This window comes from Eriocheir sinensis, chromosome 63 (assembly GCF_024679095.1).
Source record: "Eriocheir sinensis breed Jianghai 21 chromosome 63, ASM2467909v1, whole genome shotgun sequence".
Taxonomy (NCBI): domain Eukaryota; kingdom Metazoa; phylum Arthropoda; class Malacostraca; order Decapoda; family Varunidae; genus Eriocheir; species Eriocheir sinensis.
The window spans coordinates 6,993,474-7,010,839 of NC_066571.1; the positions used below are offsets into that span (position 1 = coordinate 6,993,474).

At 45.8% G+C, this 17,366-nt stretch overlaps 1 protein-coding gene across 1 annotated transcript in view; it reads left to right on the plus strand.

The window, feature by feature from the left end:
• Positions 1 to 17,366, plus strand: part of LOC126986932 (thyrotropin-releasing hormone receptor-like) — a 75,519-nt gene that overhangs the window by 11,027 nt on the left and 47,126 nt on the right. The window contains exons 2-3 of the mRNA XM_050843453.1: positions 4,370 to 4,588; positions 13,409 to 13,557. Coding sequence (XP_050699410.1) covers positions 4,370 to 4,588; positions 13,409 to 13,557 — 368 coding nt within the window. The remainder of the gene's footprint in view (positions 1 to 4,369; positions 4,589 to 13,408; positions 13,558 to 17,366) is intronic.

Here is a 17,366-nt window from a genome sequence, read left to right on the forward strand (position 1 = left end):
TCGTCCCAATATCCTGTCCATCTTCCGTTCCGTCCTAATGCAAGAGTGAGCCGTTACCGTCATTTCTACATCCTTTTCACTTTTCACTTTTCTTTCCTTTTAGTTAAGTAGAGGGAAGAGCAAAACAACTTTCCTTTTACTGCGTTTTCCCCTTCATTCGACTTACATTCTTTCAAAAGTATCAAGACACATCACGAAATACATTAGTCATCTATTATTGGGCTCTTCTTTTGTCATATTTGCGGACATCAAAGTTATATCACTGTTCTACTTTTGATTTGCCTCCCATGAACTATGCATGTCAACTATGTATGTCAAATATGTAAATTGAAATAAATACAAGTGGCACTCTCAAAAAATCCATCATATTCCATTCCCTATGTATGTAAACCAATACGATAATGCATAAAGAAAACGTGTTGTAAAGACACAAATCGGATTATAATAGAAGGTGAAAGCTCCCGATCCCTTTGAAGGTCACAAAAGAGGAATCGTTGCATCAGCGTGGGAGGGGTCGGCGCCGCGCTCCCCGTCTCGCCGCCGCCGTGACCTTCCCTGACCTCACCTTGACCTCTCGACTTTATTATCACCCCACGACGCTCCAGACTGTCTACCTGGAAGCCCTCTCGGGGATCCAATTACGCCCCAGGTGATCTGTAACAAGAGACGGGTGCGCTTCTCTAGAAAAAAAAAGTATTGCTAAAGATGTTCCGTAAGTAACCTCTCCACCTTTATTACTTCCCCACGGTGCTCCTGATCATCTACCTGACAGCACATATACCATACCAGTAGCCAATTACGCCCCCGCTGATCTCAGTAACGAGGAAAAAAAATGAGCATCGGAAATATAAAAAGAATGCTCCATAAATGACCTCTCGATCTTATTGGCTTCCCACGTCACTCCTACCAATTTACCTGCAGGCATACAGAGCACACAGGTAGCCAATTACGCCCCAGGTGATCTGAACAACGACAGGAACGGATACGCATTGTCAGGCAAGAAATATACTGTAAAAGTTATCTCGTAAATGACATCTCGACGTTATTACCTCCCCACGACGCTCTTGAACACTTACCTGGTGGCTTACACGGCCCACCAGTAGCCAATTACGCGCCAGGTGATCTGAGTGACGAGACAGCAGGATGCGCGTCGCTCGGAAGGAAAAAGATTGCTCCATAAATGACGAGTTTTCAGAAGAGTTCAAGGGCCAGAGGACATCAACCTCTCGCAGACGGAAGGGGAAAGGAAAGTCTAGAGTCGGCGAACGTATTTTAAATGTTAAGATTGTAATAAGGGGTAATTTCACGGCTCACGTATGTAATAAAAGGGAAATTAATGGTTAGCGGGTGTAATAAAGTTAAATTTACTGGTTCACGTTTGTAGTAAAGGGAAGTTTAATGGCAGCAGTATGCGAGCCTTTACTTCTCATGTTTTAACTTAGGAAGAAATTGGATTGTAAAGAAACTAATTACCTAACGGAGAACTCACACCCGCGTCACTCCCAGCAAAAACAACACACAAACAGACAGGCGGACTTATTTTCCATCATTGTTTCCTTTTTTTTCCCCCTTGAGATGTTTCCTTTGCTTTAAAAAAAATGGGAGCAATGGAAACAAAAGAAAACCACTCACAACAAAGAATAACAAAAATAAAATAACAACAAAAAGAAACACTTCAAAGGTTAACCTCGTAGCTGCAGGGATCATATTTCTTAAAAGCCCCTCTAAGCGAGAAAAATGAGAAAAAATCATCACTCTCGCAAACCATTTCATAATATATATCAACGCATTAGTGATCAGTTTATGCATCATCTATTTTGGGGGGCTTATATCATGGCAAAAATGTGGCCCGTTCCTGGTACACGGTAAAGCCATAAATTTGGCCCGTCGCTGATATCGGGTTAATGAGATATTCCAAGAAGAAAAGAGATACACATTCCGAGACATGTTAACGTTGGGTCTCTAAACCTTTTGTTACCCGAGTTCAAAGTCAAAGGAAGCTTGATTGTAGATGAGCACCATTACCCTGAGATTCAATGAGCTTCCAAGAATAGAGAAGAGATCCGCGTATACAAGTGCATTACTATGGGTCTTTATTCCTCTCTCAGAAATCTCTCTCTCACTCTCCCTCTCCCTCTCCCTCTCCCTCTCTCTCGCTGCCTCTGCCTCTACGCCTACCCCTACCTTTGAAACCTGTATAAGAGGCAAACTAACCTCAAAAAAGGCCATAACTTGATCTTTAGGGAGTTTTTTTCAGAGAGAAGGGAGATACACATACACAAAAATAAGTTACGTGTATGAACCTTTAATTTACGAGAGCTCTTCGTTTTTCCTGCTTACCAACTACAAATAGAAGGATCTCTTTGAACTTCAGAGAGCTTACACACACACGCACACGCACACCCACCCATCTACCCACACACACACACACACACACACACACACACACACACACACACACACACACACACACACCAATTAAGTCAGGTGAACAGTATAGGTGAGCATAGCGAAGGCACAAACAAAAGCGTCGACTCTTTTCACTCTCATTCATCAAGGTAGGAACAGGTGATAGGTGGCGTTCAGGACACCTTCAGGACAGGTAACACAAGAGTAATGATGCAAGGACACAGAGCCTCAGAAGAACACCAAGACCGAAACTCAAAGAAAAAGAGAACGGGTTTAATTGAGACAGATATACACAGGTAGGTACGTAGGTAGATAGGTAGGTAGGGAGAGAGTTAAGGAGGGATGGAGGTGGGTAGATAGGTAGATAGTAGGACTGACACATAGATAGATAGACAGACAGACAAGCACATATAACAGGTAGATAGACACAAACAGAGATATAGATTAACAGACAGATAAATATACACGCACATTTATAAAAAGACAAAAATAGACATATATGGATAGTAAAAATGGATCGAAAGAGAAAGAAAATGAGAGTAAAAACAAGAGAGTAAAAATATCAGGTATAGAGTGAGAGCAAAAGTGTTCCCTGGAGTTCATGTTTTTCAAAGGGGACAAAGAACACGTGAGGCAGCCGTGCAGGTGTTCAGCGTGGCACCTGGACATACCTGTACCCGAGGAGATTAAAACCCAAATCCGACGTGTCCTGCATGTCACCGGATCAGGCGCATCCAATCCCTTTTGCACGGTGGATTATACGTATCTGAAGGGGATTAGGTGGCTGCCTCGCGCTCGTGTGTTCCCGTGTGCGAAACTAGTCTGTATCAAAACCAATTCCTGTTCTCGGTCCACAAAATATATCCGCCCACACATCATCCTGTTGCAATTAGTACAGCAACACTCACGGCAACATTCACTTCCACTCCCTCCGCACTCCTCTAACTCTTTATCCTCTTCCCGAAATACATAAGCTTCTGTCCACTCCAGTATCCCTCAGTAAGCTTGACACAAACACTCCCTCACTCCCTCTCCCTTCTCATTCCTAACTCATCTCCGTCTTCATATCCTTCCTGGAATACATACACTTCTTACCACTCTCACATCCCCCAGCAAGCTTGACACACCCACACCCACAGCAACATCTAGAACACGCTCACTTTCCATGCTTAGTACACTCACACCCTCAGCAATATACGGAAACACACTTCTTTATGTTTTTCCTTACACAACATACGATTCTTTCCACTCACATATCCCCCCCAGCAAGATTGACACACCTACACACACACAACACTATCTGAAAACACACTCTTTTATCTTCTTCCAGACGTAACATACACTTCTTTCCACTCACTTATCCCCCCCAGCAAGATTGACACACGAACACTTACAGTACTATATGAAAAACACTCGCTTCCCGTTTACACCTCCGCCTCGCTTGTCACACACCCCTGATTACGGTTTCCAGACACAGTCGCCCTTACTCCCCGACACCTACACCCACGCCAGCATTCAGGGACACACTCGGTTATTACATGCACACCTCGACGCCTTTCCCTTTTATGTCACTAACTGCAAAAATATCATCAGCATCACCACTAACATCCCCGCCACCAACAACAACAACATATCGTTACGCCTGCCAAACGCCTCTCTTATACATGAACCCACGCTTCACCACCACCGCTACAGCCTGACGCCTTTATCTCACTAATTATACTCCCATCGCCACCACCAAAATCACCCCACCACCACCACCACCACCACCACTACACACTGAACCCCTTCACATGCACACGCACACACCATCACCACCACCAGTACCTCAGCTTGACACCTGATACACGCACAGGTACACACATCCACCTGTCATCTTCTCCCCCCCCCCTAATCCCCCCCCCCACACACGCCCTGCCAGCCTAACGCCTCCCTTTCTCCCTCTCCCCCGCCGCCGCAGCTCGAGATCTACCTTGGGTCTGTGTCGAGTTCCCTGAGTGTGTGGCTGACGGTGGCCTTCACGGTGGAGCGGTTCATCGCGGTGCAGTACCCCCTCCAGCGGCCCACCGTCTGCACCGTGCACCGCGCCAAGAACGTCATCCTCACCCTGACCGGCTTCAGCGTCACCGTCCACCTCTACGTCTTCGTCACCGCCGGCGTTATTGTCCACCTCGACGATGTGAGTACAGCGTTAGGGCGTCCCCGAGGGTGCCCGCCTTCACCTACTTAACCCCTAGTGGTCTGTGTTATAGTCTGACTCAGCTATGACGGGGAGTTCTCTTGGCCATAGCGCTAGTGCCTAGGTGACATATGAGAGGGAGAGTGATGTATTGGGGGTGATGTGGTGGGGCAGTGAAGAGGTCCCACCCAAACTGTCTTCATATCTGTGTCGCACTATACCTCCTGAGGCGACGGTTCTTCACTCTTAGCGACCACCGGCCATCATGAGTAATACAGCGGATCGAGTGCCATTTAAAGAAGTGGTCTATAAACGATTTTCTGTTCTTCAATATATCCTGTCCAACTTCCGAGTGCAAGAGTTGGCTATATCATCACTCTCATCTCTTGCACTTCTTATACTTACCGGCCATCACGAGTGCTACGGCGGGTCGAGTGTCATTTAAAGAAGTGGTCTATAAACGACTTTCTGCTCATCCCTATATCCTGTCCAACTTCCGAATGCAAGAGTTGGCTATATCGTCACTCTCATCTTTTGCACTTCTTATACTTCCTTTAGCTTGAGTTAAGTGTGGAGTGTGACGTTTAGAGTGGTCTGAGGGCTTACACACATCATAGCCCGGAACCGTAAGTTAATAAGGAGACAACTGTTGACTCTTTATGCGACCACCGGCCATCCTAAGTGCTGCGGTGGGTCAAGAGAGAACGCTTGAGTTAGGAGTGGTCTGAGGTCTTACACACATCGTAGCCTGAAGCCATAAACTAATAAGGTGAAGACCATTAACTATTTAGGCGACCACCGGCCATCCTGAGCACCACGAAGGGTCAAGAGTGAACCTTTGAACTCGGAGTGGTCTGAGGGCTTATACATACCATAGCCTGGAGCCGTAAGGTAATAAGGTGACGACTGGAGACTACTGACACAAGGGCTTAGAAGTAGACGATGAGGAGAGAGGGAAGAGGGGAAGAGTTGTAAGTAGGGAAAGTATATCAACGTCTGAGCTTGGTTTGGTCTGAGGAAATACACACAGCATAGCCCGGAGCCGTATACTAATAAGACACGAACTGTTTACTAAATTCCTATTCGCCTCTCCTCTCCCTTCATCACCCCTCCTCCACCTCCTTCATCCCTCCACTGCCTCTCACTTACATCTCTCCTCTCCCTCTTTTTTTTCCCATCATTTCTCTTCCTCACTCCTTCCTCTGCCTCCTTCATCCTTCATCCCTTTCGCCCCTTCTCTCTTTCGCTCATTCTTTGCCTCTTTATCCATTTTATCCTGTCTTATTAATTCTCGTCCCCTTCACCTGCTGCTGCCTCTCTCCCTTCTCCGGTACACCTTCCCTCCTCTCTCCCCTCCATCCCTCCTCTTCCTCCTCCACCCTTTCTTTGATCCTTTCCCTCTCTCCCTTCGTTTCCTTTATCTCGCTCCTTCCTCCTCTATCCTTCTATCCCTCCTTCACTCCATCATTTCCTCTTTCACGCCTTTTGTCTCCTCCACCCCACCTCCTCCTTCTTTCACCCCTCCCCTACCTCCTTCTTCTCCTCCTCCTTCTCCCTTACCGCTTCTATGTCTCCTATACCACTTAAGCCTCCTTCACCTCTTCTCCTTCGCTCAATACCACTCCTCTGCCTCTTCCCGTCTCCCTCTTCACCGCACTGCCATAGCAAAGCGGCCGCCGATACCACCTTTGGAATAATACAAGACCCGGTAATCTATATGCATGAGGGGCGCGGATACCGGCAGGGAATGGACGGCCACGGAAGGTACAGGTGTTTGTGGCAGGTGGCGGTGAGGGGATGGGGGTAATAGGGGCCGATGGGTTGTGGGGGCGGGGGGGCGACGCAACACGGACCAGAATACGTAACTAAGCGGCTGAACACTCAATTACTCTGCCAGGCCTCGGATTAAATGGTGTCGACGTTAATGGCGCAATCAAGTGTAGCATAGAGGTCCAGATTAGCCGCCATAATGCAAGCACTTAACCCATTCAGCGCCAGAGGAAATTGCGTCCGCCAACCTCCAGTCCTGGTGCCGGGCAACTTGCGACTTTTTATTGGTTTAATCACTATGTTATGACATGAAAACTAAATATGGGTATTTTGGGTACTTTTTCCATGACAGAATGTACTTTTTTATCTTAATTTTGCTTAGCACTAGTCAGACCTCATCTTCATTATGCGGTCTAGTTTTTTTTTTTTTTTTTTTTTTTATTGGTTAAATCACTATATTATGACATGAAAAATAAATATGTGCATTTTGGGTACTTAAGCTGACGTTTTCCATGACAGAATGTACTTTTTTTTTTTTTAATTTTACTTAGCACTAGTCAGACCTTATCTTGATTATGCGGTCTAGTTTCTTTTTATTGGTTTAATCACTATATTATGACATGAAAACTAAATATGGGTATTTTGGGTACTTAAGCTGACGTTTTCCATGACAGAATGTACTTTTTTATTTTAATTTTACTTAGCACTAGTTGGACCTTATCTTGATTATGCGGTCCAGTTCTGGTCACCCAATTATAGAATGGATATCAATATGTTAGAATCTGTACAGAGGAGAATGACAAAAATTATTCAATGGGTGAGAAACTTGCCGTATGAGGATAGACTGAAGAATTTAAATCTACACTCTCTAGAAAGGCGAAGGGTGCGAGGAGACTTGATCGGGGTTTATAAATGGATGAAGGACTTTAATAAGGGTGATGTCAACAGAGTTTTGGTTATAAAAGAGCCAGGTAGGACACGTAGTAGGACACAGGTAGGACACGTTTGAAGTTAGATAAATTCAGATTCAATAAAGACAGGCAAGAATTGTTTTGCCAAGAGTGGTGGATGAGTGGAACAGACTTGGCAGTCATGTTGTGAGTGCCAATACCATAGATACATTCAAGAAGAGGTTGGCTTGGTCGTACATATGAGGATGTGGCACTGAAGGGGTTGAGTTAAGTGGTGCCGGGAACTGATTAACGAAAGCGAGTGAAACGGAACAGGGAGGAAAAAATGGGAGGAAGAATGGAAGAGAAAAGAGAAAAAAAGGAGGAAGAATGGAAGAGATAAGAGAAAAAAAGGAGGAATGGAAGAAAATAGAAAAAAGGAGGAAGAATGAAAGAGAAAAAAGAAAAAAAGGAATAGGAATGGAAGAAAAGAAAAAAGGATGAAGAATCGAAGAGAGAAAATAAGAGAAAAAATGAGGAAGAAGGGAAAAGAGAAAAGAGAAAATAGGAGGAAGAATGAAAGAGAAAAAAGAAAAAAAGGAATAGGAATGGAAGAAAAGAAAAAAGGAGGAAGAATCGAAGAGATAAAATAAGAGAAAAAATGAGGAAGAAGGGAAGAGATAAAATAAGAGAAAAAAGGAGGAAGAAGGGAAGACATAAAATAAGAGAAAAAAAGAAGAAGGGAAGAGAGAAAAAAAAAGAAAAAAAAGGAAGAAGCCATTTAAGTGGAAAAGCGTCCGTCTCCGCCTTGTGTAAATGGCTCGTCGGCGAAATTGCTTCCCGGTATAGAGAGTATCGGCGGAATGAGTCTCCTCCTCTCGGGCCTGAACCTTTAAGCCATTCACGTTGGCACAGCAGTCAACCATTAGTGAAATATTGGCTCCTTCTGCAGCCAACAGGACCCCGGCGCCGGGAGGGAGGGAGGGAGGAGGTAATGGACAGGACTAGAGGAAGGGAGGTAGGGAGGGATGGGGGTGGATGGAAGGAGGGAGAAAGGCAATGGATAGGACTAGAGGAAGGGAGGAAGGGAGGTAGGGAGGGATGGGGGTGGATGGAAGGAGGGAGAGAGGCAATGGACAGGACTAGAGGTAGGGAGGGAGGGATGGGGGTGGATGGAAGGAGGGAGAGAGGCAGTGGACAGGACTAGAGGTAGGGAGGGAGGGATGGGGTGGATGGAAGGAGGGAGAGAGGCAGTGGACAGGACTAGAGGAAGGGAGGAAGGTAGGGAGGGCGGGATGGGGGTGGATGTAAGGAGGGAGAAAGGCAATGGATAGGACTAGAGGAAGGGAGGAAGTGAGGTAGGGAGGGATGGGGTGGATGGAAGGGAGGAGATAGGCAATGGATAGGACTAGAGGAAGGGAGGAAGGGAGGTAGGGAGGGATGGGGGTGGATGGAAGGAGGGAGACAGGCACTGGAAAGGACTAGAGGAAGGGGAGGAAGGGGAGGTAGGGAGGATGGGGGGTGGATGGAAGGAGGGAGAGGCAGTGGACAGGACTAGAGGTATGGAGGTAGGGAGGGATGGGGGTGGATGGAAGGAGGGAGAGAGGCAGTGGACAGGACTAGAGGTAGGGAGGGAGGGATGGGGTGGATGGAAGGAGGAGAGGCAGTGGACAGGACTAGAGGTAGGGAGGAGGGATGGGGTGGATGGAAGGAGGGAGAGGCAGTGGACAGGACTAGAGGTAGGGAGGGAGGGATGGGTGGGGTGGAGGAGAGGGGCATGGACAGGACTAGAGGTAGGGGAGGAGGATGGGGTGGATGGAAGGAGGGAGAGAGGCAGTGGACAGGACTAGAGGTAGGGAGGGAGGGATGGGGGTGGATGGAAGGAGGGAGAGAGGCAGTGGACAGGACTAGAGGTAGGGAGGGAGGGATGGGGGTGGATGGAAGGAGGGAGAGAGGCAGTGGACAGGACTAGAGGTAGGGAGGGAGGGATGGGGGTGGATGGAAGGAGGGAGAGAGGCAATGGACAGGACTGGAGGAAGGGAAGAAGGGAGGGAATGGAGGGAACTGGATGGAGGGAGAAAAGTAATGGAGAGTACTAGGGGAGGAAGGGAGGGAATAAAGGGCACTGGAAGAAAGAAGGAAGGAGAGGAAGGGCACTGGAGGAAGAGGAGGAGAGACGAAAGGGAAAGCAAAGGAAGGAGGAAGGGAAGGAATTAAGGGCACTGAAGGAAGGAGAAACGGAGAATAATGGAGGAAACATGGAAACATGGACTAGCAGGCAGCAGAAAGCCTGTTGGCTCATTACTAGGCTGCCTGCGTTCAGTGATTCAATCAATCCGTTTGCCATAGGAGTGGCTTGCAGGGAAGGATTAAAGCACTTTTGTATCTACTCTTGGGAACGTTCAGTTCACTCCCGATGCAGAAAAGTGGTGATCAATGCGTTTCTTGAAGGAGTTGATGGTCTCTGCGCTAACCACTTCTGCAGGAAGGCTGTTCCAGTGGCGAACAACTCTATTCGAGAAATAACTCCTGCCGGGTAGGGAACGAACGAAGGAGAGACGAAGGGAAAGGAGGAAAACTGAAGGAAGGGGAGGAGAGAGAGAGACCATGAAAGGGAGACACTGGATGGAGGGAAGGAGAGAACAGACAACACGAGAGGGAGAGATAAAGGAAACAGAGAGAGAAAGAGGAAGGGAAGGCGGAAGGGAGTGGAAACCAAGGCGTATTGACGGAGGAAGGAAACACTTAGAGGTAGGAAGGAGGAGGGCAGGATTGAGGGGACCATCAGGGGGACAAAGCCTCATCGGTATGCCACGTCCGACGCACAAAGGCAGCAGAGAGCATATAGAATGTACCGACGCCTGGCAGGGACCGAGTGGGGCTGCATCAGGACGAGAGGCGGTAGTGGGGTAGGCGGTGGCCGAAGTGATAGCGTACTGGACCCACATTCGCCGCGTGATGGACGACGCGGGTTCGAATCCTCACGCTACCACTCGGATTTTTCGGTCACCGCCGAGTGGCTTAAAACTACCCACATGCTGTCCTGAAGACCACCCATCAACCCGGACTCTAGAGGAAGCCGTCCAAGCGAATCCAGTACGAGTTCCGTTGCATTTAACAACAAAGGAGAAGGGAGGAACATACCATCGCAACCCCCAGGCATTACAGAGTGTGATTATATAATACACGAAAATAATCGTTCCTTACCTCCTTCGATATCTCGCAAAGAGATAAACATTTCTCGAATGTTGCTGCCACTCTCTCAAAACTTGTTTTGCGTAGACTCAGCTTCTCATACAGCTTATCTCGTGGGTCCCACAAGTATCTATGCTGCCTAACTTCTAGTAATGCCACCTCGGCCTCCCGGCTCCAAATCTTGTTGTCTGTATCTGTCATTTCTTGTTTTATTGGCGCCGACATGTTGTACTCAGCCGATAGTCGGCAATACAAGACGAACGCGCTCAGCTGCAGAAAACTTGCCGTGAGAAGGGCTCCCAGACCCAGACCCAGACCAAAAATGCAGCCGCGCCTGTATTGCCGACTAGGAATTGCCAGGTGTAAAGCCGCCTTAAGTAACATGACCCAAACAGCTACCGAGTTAACAGAAATCAGGCACACCAAGAGAGAGCTAAGGGAATGCACCCACGCAGTCCATTTACAAGTCAGGGACAATGCCGACAGGTCACAGGTGGTATAGAGCAAGGGACAGGAGTGTACAGAATAGCAATCACGGCCAGCCAGCAGGTGCGACTCGACAGGTAACCCCGAACAACCAACACCTAAGCGGACCTGAGAAGCCAAGCGTGGGTCTGTTATTGTGCCGAGGAATATGCGAAGTGGGGGAGGGGAGTGAAGGGGGGTCAGGCCTTTGTACCTATTAATATCCTTCTCCTTTAGTGTGTTTGTTTACCTTGCTGCTTCGATGTTTCTCTCTGTTTCTCTGTGTCTTTGTGTTTGTATGTCTGTGTATGTGTCTTTCTGTCTGTATGTCTATGAATGCGTCTTTCTGTCTGTATTTCTGTGTATGTGTCTGTCTATATCTGTGTCTGTCTGTCTGTCTGTCTGTTCGGGGAAGGGGATTGATTCATAAACTAAAATGGAAAGAGGTTGGAAAAAGGAGAAGAGGAGGAAGAAGGGAAGGCAAGAAGAAATCAAGACAAAAAGGAAAAAAGAAAGGAGGAGGAGGAGGGGGAGGAGGAGGAGGAAAAAGGTAGGTATGAAGGAAGAAGGAATCAAGGCAAAGAGGAATCAAAAGAGGAAGGAAAGGCAGACATGATATCAAGTAACGCTCTAACTTAACTTTCTCACACACACTAACACTCGTCAACACTTCCTTCCTCCGTCTACATTTCTCTCAGTCATCTACGTATTCCCTCTTTTCCCTCAGTCGTTAATTTACACAGCTCGCTTCTTCCCTCACCTTTCTCGCCTCTCAACCGTCAGAGGGGAAAGAAGAGGGTAAGAGAGAGGGGTAGACGCTCCCCCCTTCCATCCGTCTCTATAGTAAGGTTTTCAACGCCGCCCTCGCGACTTCTGAACCCAAGAGAGGACATGGTTTCTGTTGACGCATATTGCAGCCTCCTCCTCCTCCTCCTCCTCCTCCTCCTCCTCTTTTTCTTCTTCTTCTTATTATTATTATTATTATTATTATTATTATTATTATTATTATTATTATTATTATTATTATTCATTTTTTTCCCCACTTCCTCCCCAATTTTTCTTTCCTTTACTTTACTATTCTTTCTTCTCTCCTCCTCCTCCTTCTCTTTTTTCCTCCTTGTTTTCCCTCCTCCACCTCCTCTTCTTCTTCTTCTTCTTCTTTTTTTTTTCTTCTCCTTCTTCTGCATTTCTTCCCGTTCCTCCTACACAATTTTTCTTTACTTTCCCTTCCCATTCATTCTTCTCTCCTTCTTCTCTTTTTTCCTCCTCGTTTTTCCTCCTCCTCCTGCTTCTCCTCCTTCTCCTCCAATTCCTCTTTCTTTATCGTCCTCTACATCTCCCTCCTCCTCCTCCTCCTCCTCCTCAATTGGCCTCTGGAGAACGCTATCGATCCTCGTTCCTCTATCCATTCATCCTTTTGTTGAGCTATTGATGTCTCTCTCTCTCTCTCTCGACCCTCGTGTGTGTGTGTGTGTGTGTGTGTGTGTGTGTGTGTGTGTGTGTGTGTGTTGTTGTTGTTGTTGTTGTTGTTGTTGTTGTTGTTAGAGAGAGAGAGAGAGAGAGAGAGAGAGAGAGAGAGAGAGAGAGAGAGAGAGAGAGAGAGAGAGAGAGAGAGAGAGAGAGAGTCGAGCAGTAATAAATTTAGTGGAAGCAATGATTTTCGTTCCAACATGTTTTTCTATGTTTGTTTGTTTATTTGTTTGTTTGCTTGTTTGTTTGTTTGTTTGTTTACCTGCTTCCTGACTTGTTGGCATCCCTAACTGATTGAACCCGCTGGCTCTCCTTTCACTCCAGGGCGAGGAGGAAGAGGAGGAGGAGGAGGAGGAGGAGGAGGAGATACACAGAAACCACTGAAACGTGTTGACAACTTCATGAACTTTATTTTATTTTTGCCCTCAAAGATGTTAAATCAATTATGTAAGGCGACTACGAAGGGCTTTGATGTGTGTGAGTGTGTGTGTGTGTGTGTGTGTGTGTGTGTGTGTGTGTGTGCGTGTGTGTGTGTGTGTGTGTATAAAAATGGCATACCTCACTAATGAGCTATTTTCACCTCCTTCCTACCTCTTCCCGTCCTCTTCATTGTTCTCTTCGTCCTCTTCTCCTGCTGCCTCTTTCTCTTCTGCTGGCCTTCATTCTATTTATATCGTATCTTCTTTCCGTCTCTTGTCTCTCCCCTCCTTCCCTTTCCTCTTTGCTTCCATTACCCTGTCTTTGTACTACTTTATTCAATTCTATATTCATCTGTCTTCCATCATATTTTCCATCTACCTCTATTCCTCTCTTTTCCTTTCCTCTCCTCTCCACTCCTATCCTCTTCTTTTCTCTTCTATTCTCTCTTATCTTCTCTCTTCTCATCTCTTCTCTGGTACTCTGCTCCTGTTCTCTCCTCTCCTCTCCTCTCCATATCTTTATCCTCCAAATACCAACACAACTTCATTTATCTTCCCATCTTCCTTCCTCTCCCGTCCTAACTTCCCGTTTTGTTGTATCTCTCCTCCAGGGCGGTGTTGCCATCACGGAGTGCAACCTTCGCATGGACTACCGTGGGCTCATGAACGTCATCAACTGGATCGACACGCTGCTGACGCTGGTGATTCCCTTCATCATGATCGTCGTTATGAACACTCTCATCGCGCGGCAGCTCATAAGGTAAGGGAAGGAACGAGGGACTGAGGATGACGAAGGGTGGGGGAGAGAGGCGTTTGGCATTGATTTACAGGAGGGAGGAAAGGAAAAAGAGTGAAAGGGAGATGCGTGGGTGACTGGTACGAAAAGGTTGAGTGTAAAACAGTGGGAGGGGAGGGAGGGGAAAGGAAGTTGAAAAAAGTGAGTGAGGAGTTGAACTGAAGAGACAAGGACGAAGGGGGAGAGGGAAGGAGATGAGTGGGAGACCGATTAGCAAAGAAGCAGGTAAAGAAAAAGTAGGAGTGAGGAGTGGAACTGAAGAGACGAGGGCGGAGGAGGGTTAAAAAAAAAGAAGGGAAGGAGAGGTAGGGATATGCGTGGGGGACCAATTAAAAAAGGAAAAGGTGAAGAAACAGTAGGAGGAGGAGGAGAAAAAAGTAGAGAGGGAGGGAGAGATGAGTGGGGGGCGATTATATCAAAGAAAGTGAAAAAAAAAACAGTAGAAGGGGAATTGAAGAGAGGGAAGGAGGGAAGGAAAGGGAGGCCGATTAGAAAAGAAGGTGAAGAAACTATTGGAGAGAGGAATGAAATCGAGGAGACGAGGATGGAGGTGGGGGAGGAGGAGAGGGAGAGAAGATAAGTGGGAGGACGTAGTAGAAGAGAGAATAGGGGAGGATAACGAGGGAGAGGAAAATGGGAAGATGAATAGGAGAATGTAGTTATTATTGGAGTGAATGGGGAAACAGTGGGAGTAGGAATGATTTATGGATAGAAGGGGAAGGGTCAGAAGGGGAGAGAGAGACGATAAGATTGATGAGTAGGGAAGAGTAGAACACGGTGGTTAGAAGTGAGTAACAAGAGACATTAATAGAAACGGAGAAGAAAAAAGGATGTAGGTGGGAGGGGAGGGAAAAGGAGTGAGGAAATGAAGACAAAGTAAACGGAGGCAAAAATAATAATAAAAAAATAAAAACGGTAAAGTAGGAAACACGAAAAGAAGGAAATGAAGAAAATAAGTTGTAGTAGAGTAAAAAAAAGTAAAAAAGCAAATTACAGGGCGTGGAAAGGTCAGGCATACGCGGCAAGAAGGGAAAGAGGATTAGATGAGTTAGACAAATGAAGGAAGGAAACAAGAGAACGTGAGACAGATGGGAAGGAGGAGCAGGGAAGGAATTAAAGGGAAGGATGGATAAGATAGAAGATTGGCGGGAGCATTAGAGATAGTTAGACATGATAAAAAAGCTGCCTTCATAATATTATACGTGGTGGATGTTGTGGTAGTAGAAGTAGTAGTAGTAGTAGTAGTAGTAGTAGTAGAAGATTGGCGGGAGCATTAGTTAGACAGGATAAAAAGAGCTGCCTTCAAATCCGTGGTGGGTGTGGTAATAGTAGTAGTAGTAGTAGTAGTAGTAGTAGTAGTAGTAGTAGTAGTATGAATGTATCAGAACCTTAAATTCAACCCAAGTCCATTCCTTCACCACCTCCACCATCACCACGCACCGCCATCACACTCCCCCTTAACTCATACCCAATGCAAAGCTGTCAAATTGCCCTCCACTCCATCATACGTCTGCCAAACAATTCATTCCTAGGACAAACAGCTTAGCAAGGCCGCCGCTTCTGCATGCATAGCCAACCCTCACCGGGACCACGCAACCACCTTCCCGTTCTCCCTGAAGCACGCACTCAAAGAAAACGGGTCCGCTGCTGAGATTAGGCACTGGAACACAGGGGAGACTCAATGGTCCGAGTTCTTAAACGTACCGGGGTCCAATTACGACGGTTTTTCAAGCCCACTAAGAGATTAATCGGTTTTCATGGGTGAGTTCTCCGTTCAAGGTACTGGAAGCGTGTAAAGCTGTCACTAGGATCGCAGAGTCCATGAAAATCCCAGCAACTTCTACAAGAGGCTTTTCAAACAGGTGAACTGAGAGATTATACGGTTTTTCATGGGTGAGTTTCCCGTTAATGTTGCAGAAGTCGTATAAAACTGTCACTAGGATCGCAAAACAGTCCATGAAAATCCCAGCAACATCTACAAGAGGCTTTTCAAACAGGTGAACTGATAGATTATACGGTTTTTCATGGGTGAGTTTCCCGTTAATGTTGCAGAAGTCGTATAAAACTGTCACTAGGATCGCAAAACAGTCCATGAAACTCCCAGCAACTTCAACAAGAGACTTTTCAAACATGTGAACTGAGAAATTATACAGTTTTTTTCATGGGTGAGTTTCCCGTGAATGGCGCAGAAGTCGTGTAAAACTATCACTAGGATCGCAAAAGAGTCCATGAAACTCCCAGCAACTTCTACGAGAGGCTTTGGAAACAGGTGAACTGAGAGATAATACGGTTTTTCATGGGTGAGTTTCCCGTTCATGGCCCAGAAGTTGTATAAAACTATCACTAGGATCGCGAACGATTCCTTGAAACTCCCAGCAACTTCAACAAGAGACTTTTCAAACATGTGAACTGAGAAATTATACAGTTTTTTTCATGGGTGAGTTTCCCGTGAATGGCGCTGAAGTCGTGTAAAACTATCACTAGGATCGCAAAAGTCCTTGAAACTCCCAACAACTTCTACGAGAGGCTTTGGAAACGGGCGAATTGAGTTGCCGATATGTTAAAGAATGCGGGCTTATATTCTTGACCATAAATCGTTGTCTGTCCACTTTCCCCCCATAACAGCATTTGAGGGACTTGTTACTGGCCGCTCGTGGTTGACTACTGACTAAATCCACTTCACCCTCAATCAAAAAAGGGAAAACTCTGGGTGATTGATTTTATTTTTTCTCCCTCCCTCCCTCCACTAAAAATAAATTACTATATATATGGGGGAGCTCAAGAGTCCTCCACTTTCACAAACTCAATTCCTCCGTACTCCCACGCTGACCCAAAGGAAGGGAGAAAATAATGGATACTTTTTGTGTTGTTTAGGGTACGGGAAACAGCTCAAGGGCAACAAACAAGGGAAAAATAAAATGTCCCGCTAGTCGCCGCTCCTGGAAAAACAAACAGGAGTGTGGAGACGAGAATATCCTTGGTCTTTTTCCTTCTATAAATACATGTTTAGGAATGTGAGATGTTTGTTTAGTGTTCGTGTCAGAGGAGATAAAAATAGAGTTCGCTGGAGCACAGACCAATTAGCGTCACCCTTTCAAACCCTTCCCGAGAAAAACGTGGAAAAAGTTAACTCACTGTCCACTCCTTGACCTGAAATAGAAAAACTGAAAAAAGTGTGAAATAAAAACTGTCCAGGATATATTCGGCACAAACTGAAGTGAAGATTTAAAAAAAAGCGTCTATTGCAGTGATTTTCGAACCTCCCTTGCAGCAGCCGAGTTATGTTTTTTTTTTGCAATTTTTACTTTTCTTTACTTTTTTTATTTTTTATCATTTCCATTTTTCTTGAAGTAGACCGTTTTCCTTTTTTCATGATGCTCCTCACTACCTTCCTTTCCTTTCTTTCCATTTTTTTTACTTTTTATCTTTTCCATTTTTTCTTGAAGTAGGCCATTCTCCTTTTTTTATATGATGCTCCTCACTACCTTCCTTTCCTTTTTGTTACTTTTTTTTTTACTTTTTATCTTTTCCATTTTTTCTTGAAGTAGACCGTTTTCCTTTTTTCATGATGCTCTTCACTACCTTCCTTTCCTTTCTTTCCATTTTTTTACTTTTTATCTTTTCCATTTTTCTTGAAGTAGACCGTTTTCCTTTTTTCATGATGCTCTTCACTACCTTCCTTTCCTTTTTGTTACTTTTTTTTACTTTTTATCTTTTCCATTTTTTCTTGAAGTAGGACATTTTCTTTTTTTTATGATGCTCCTCAGTACCTT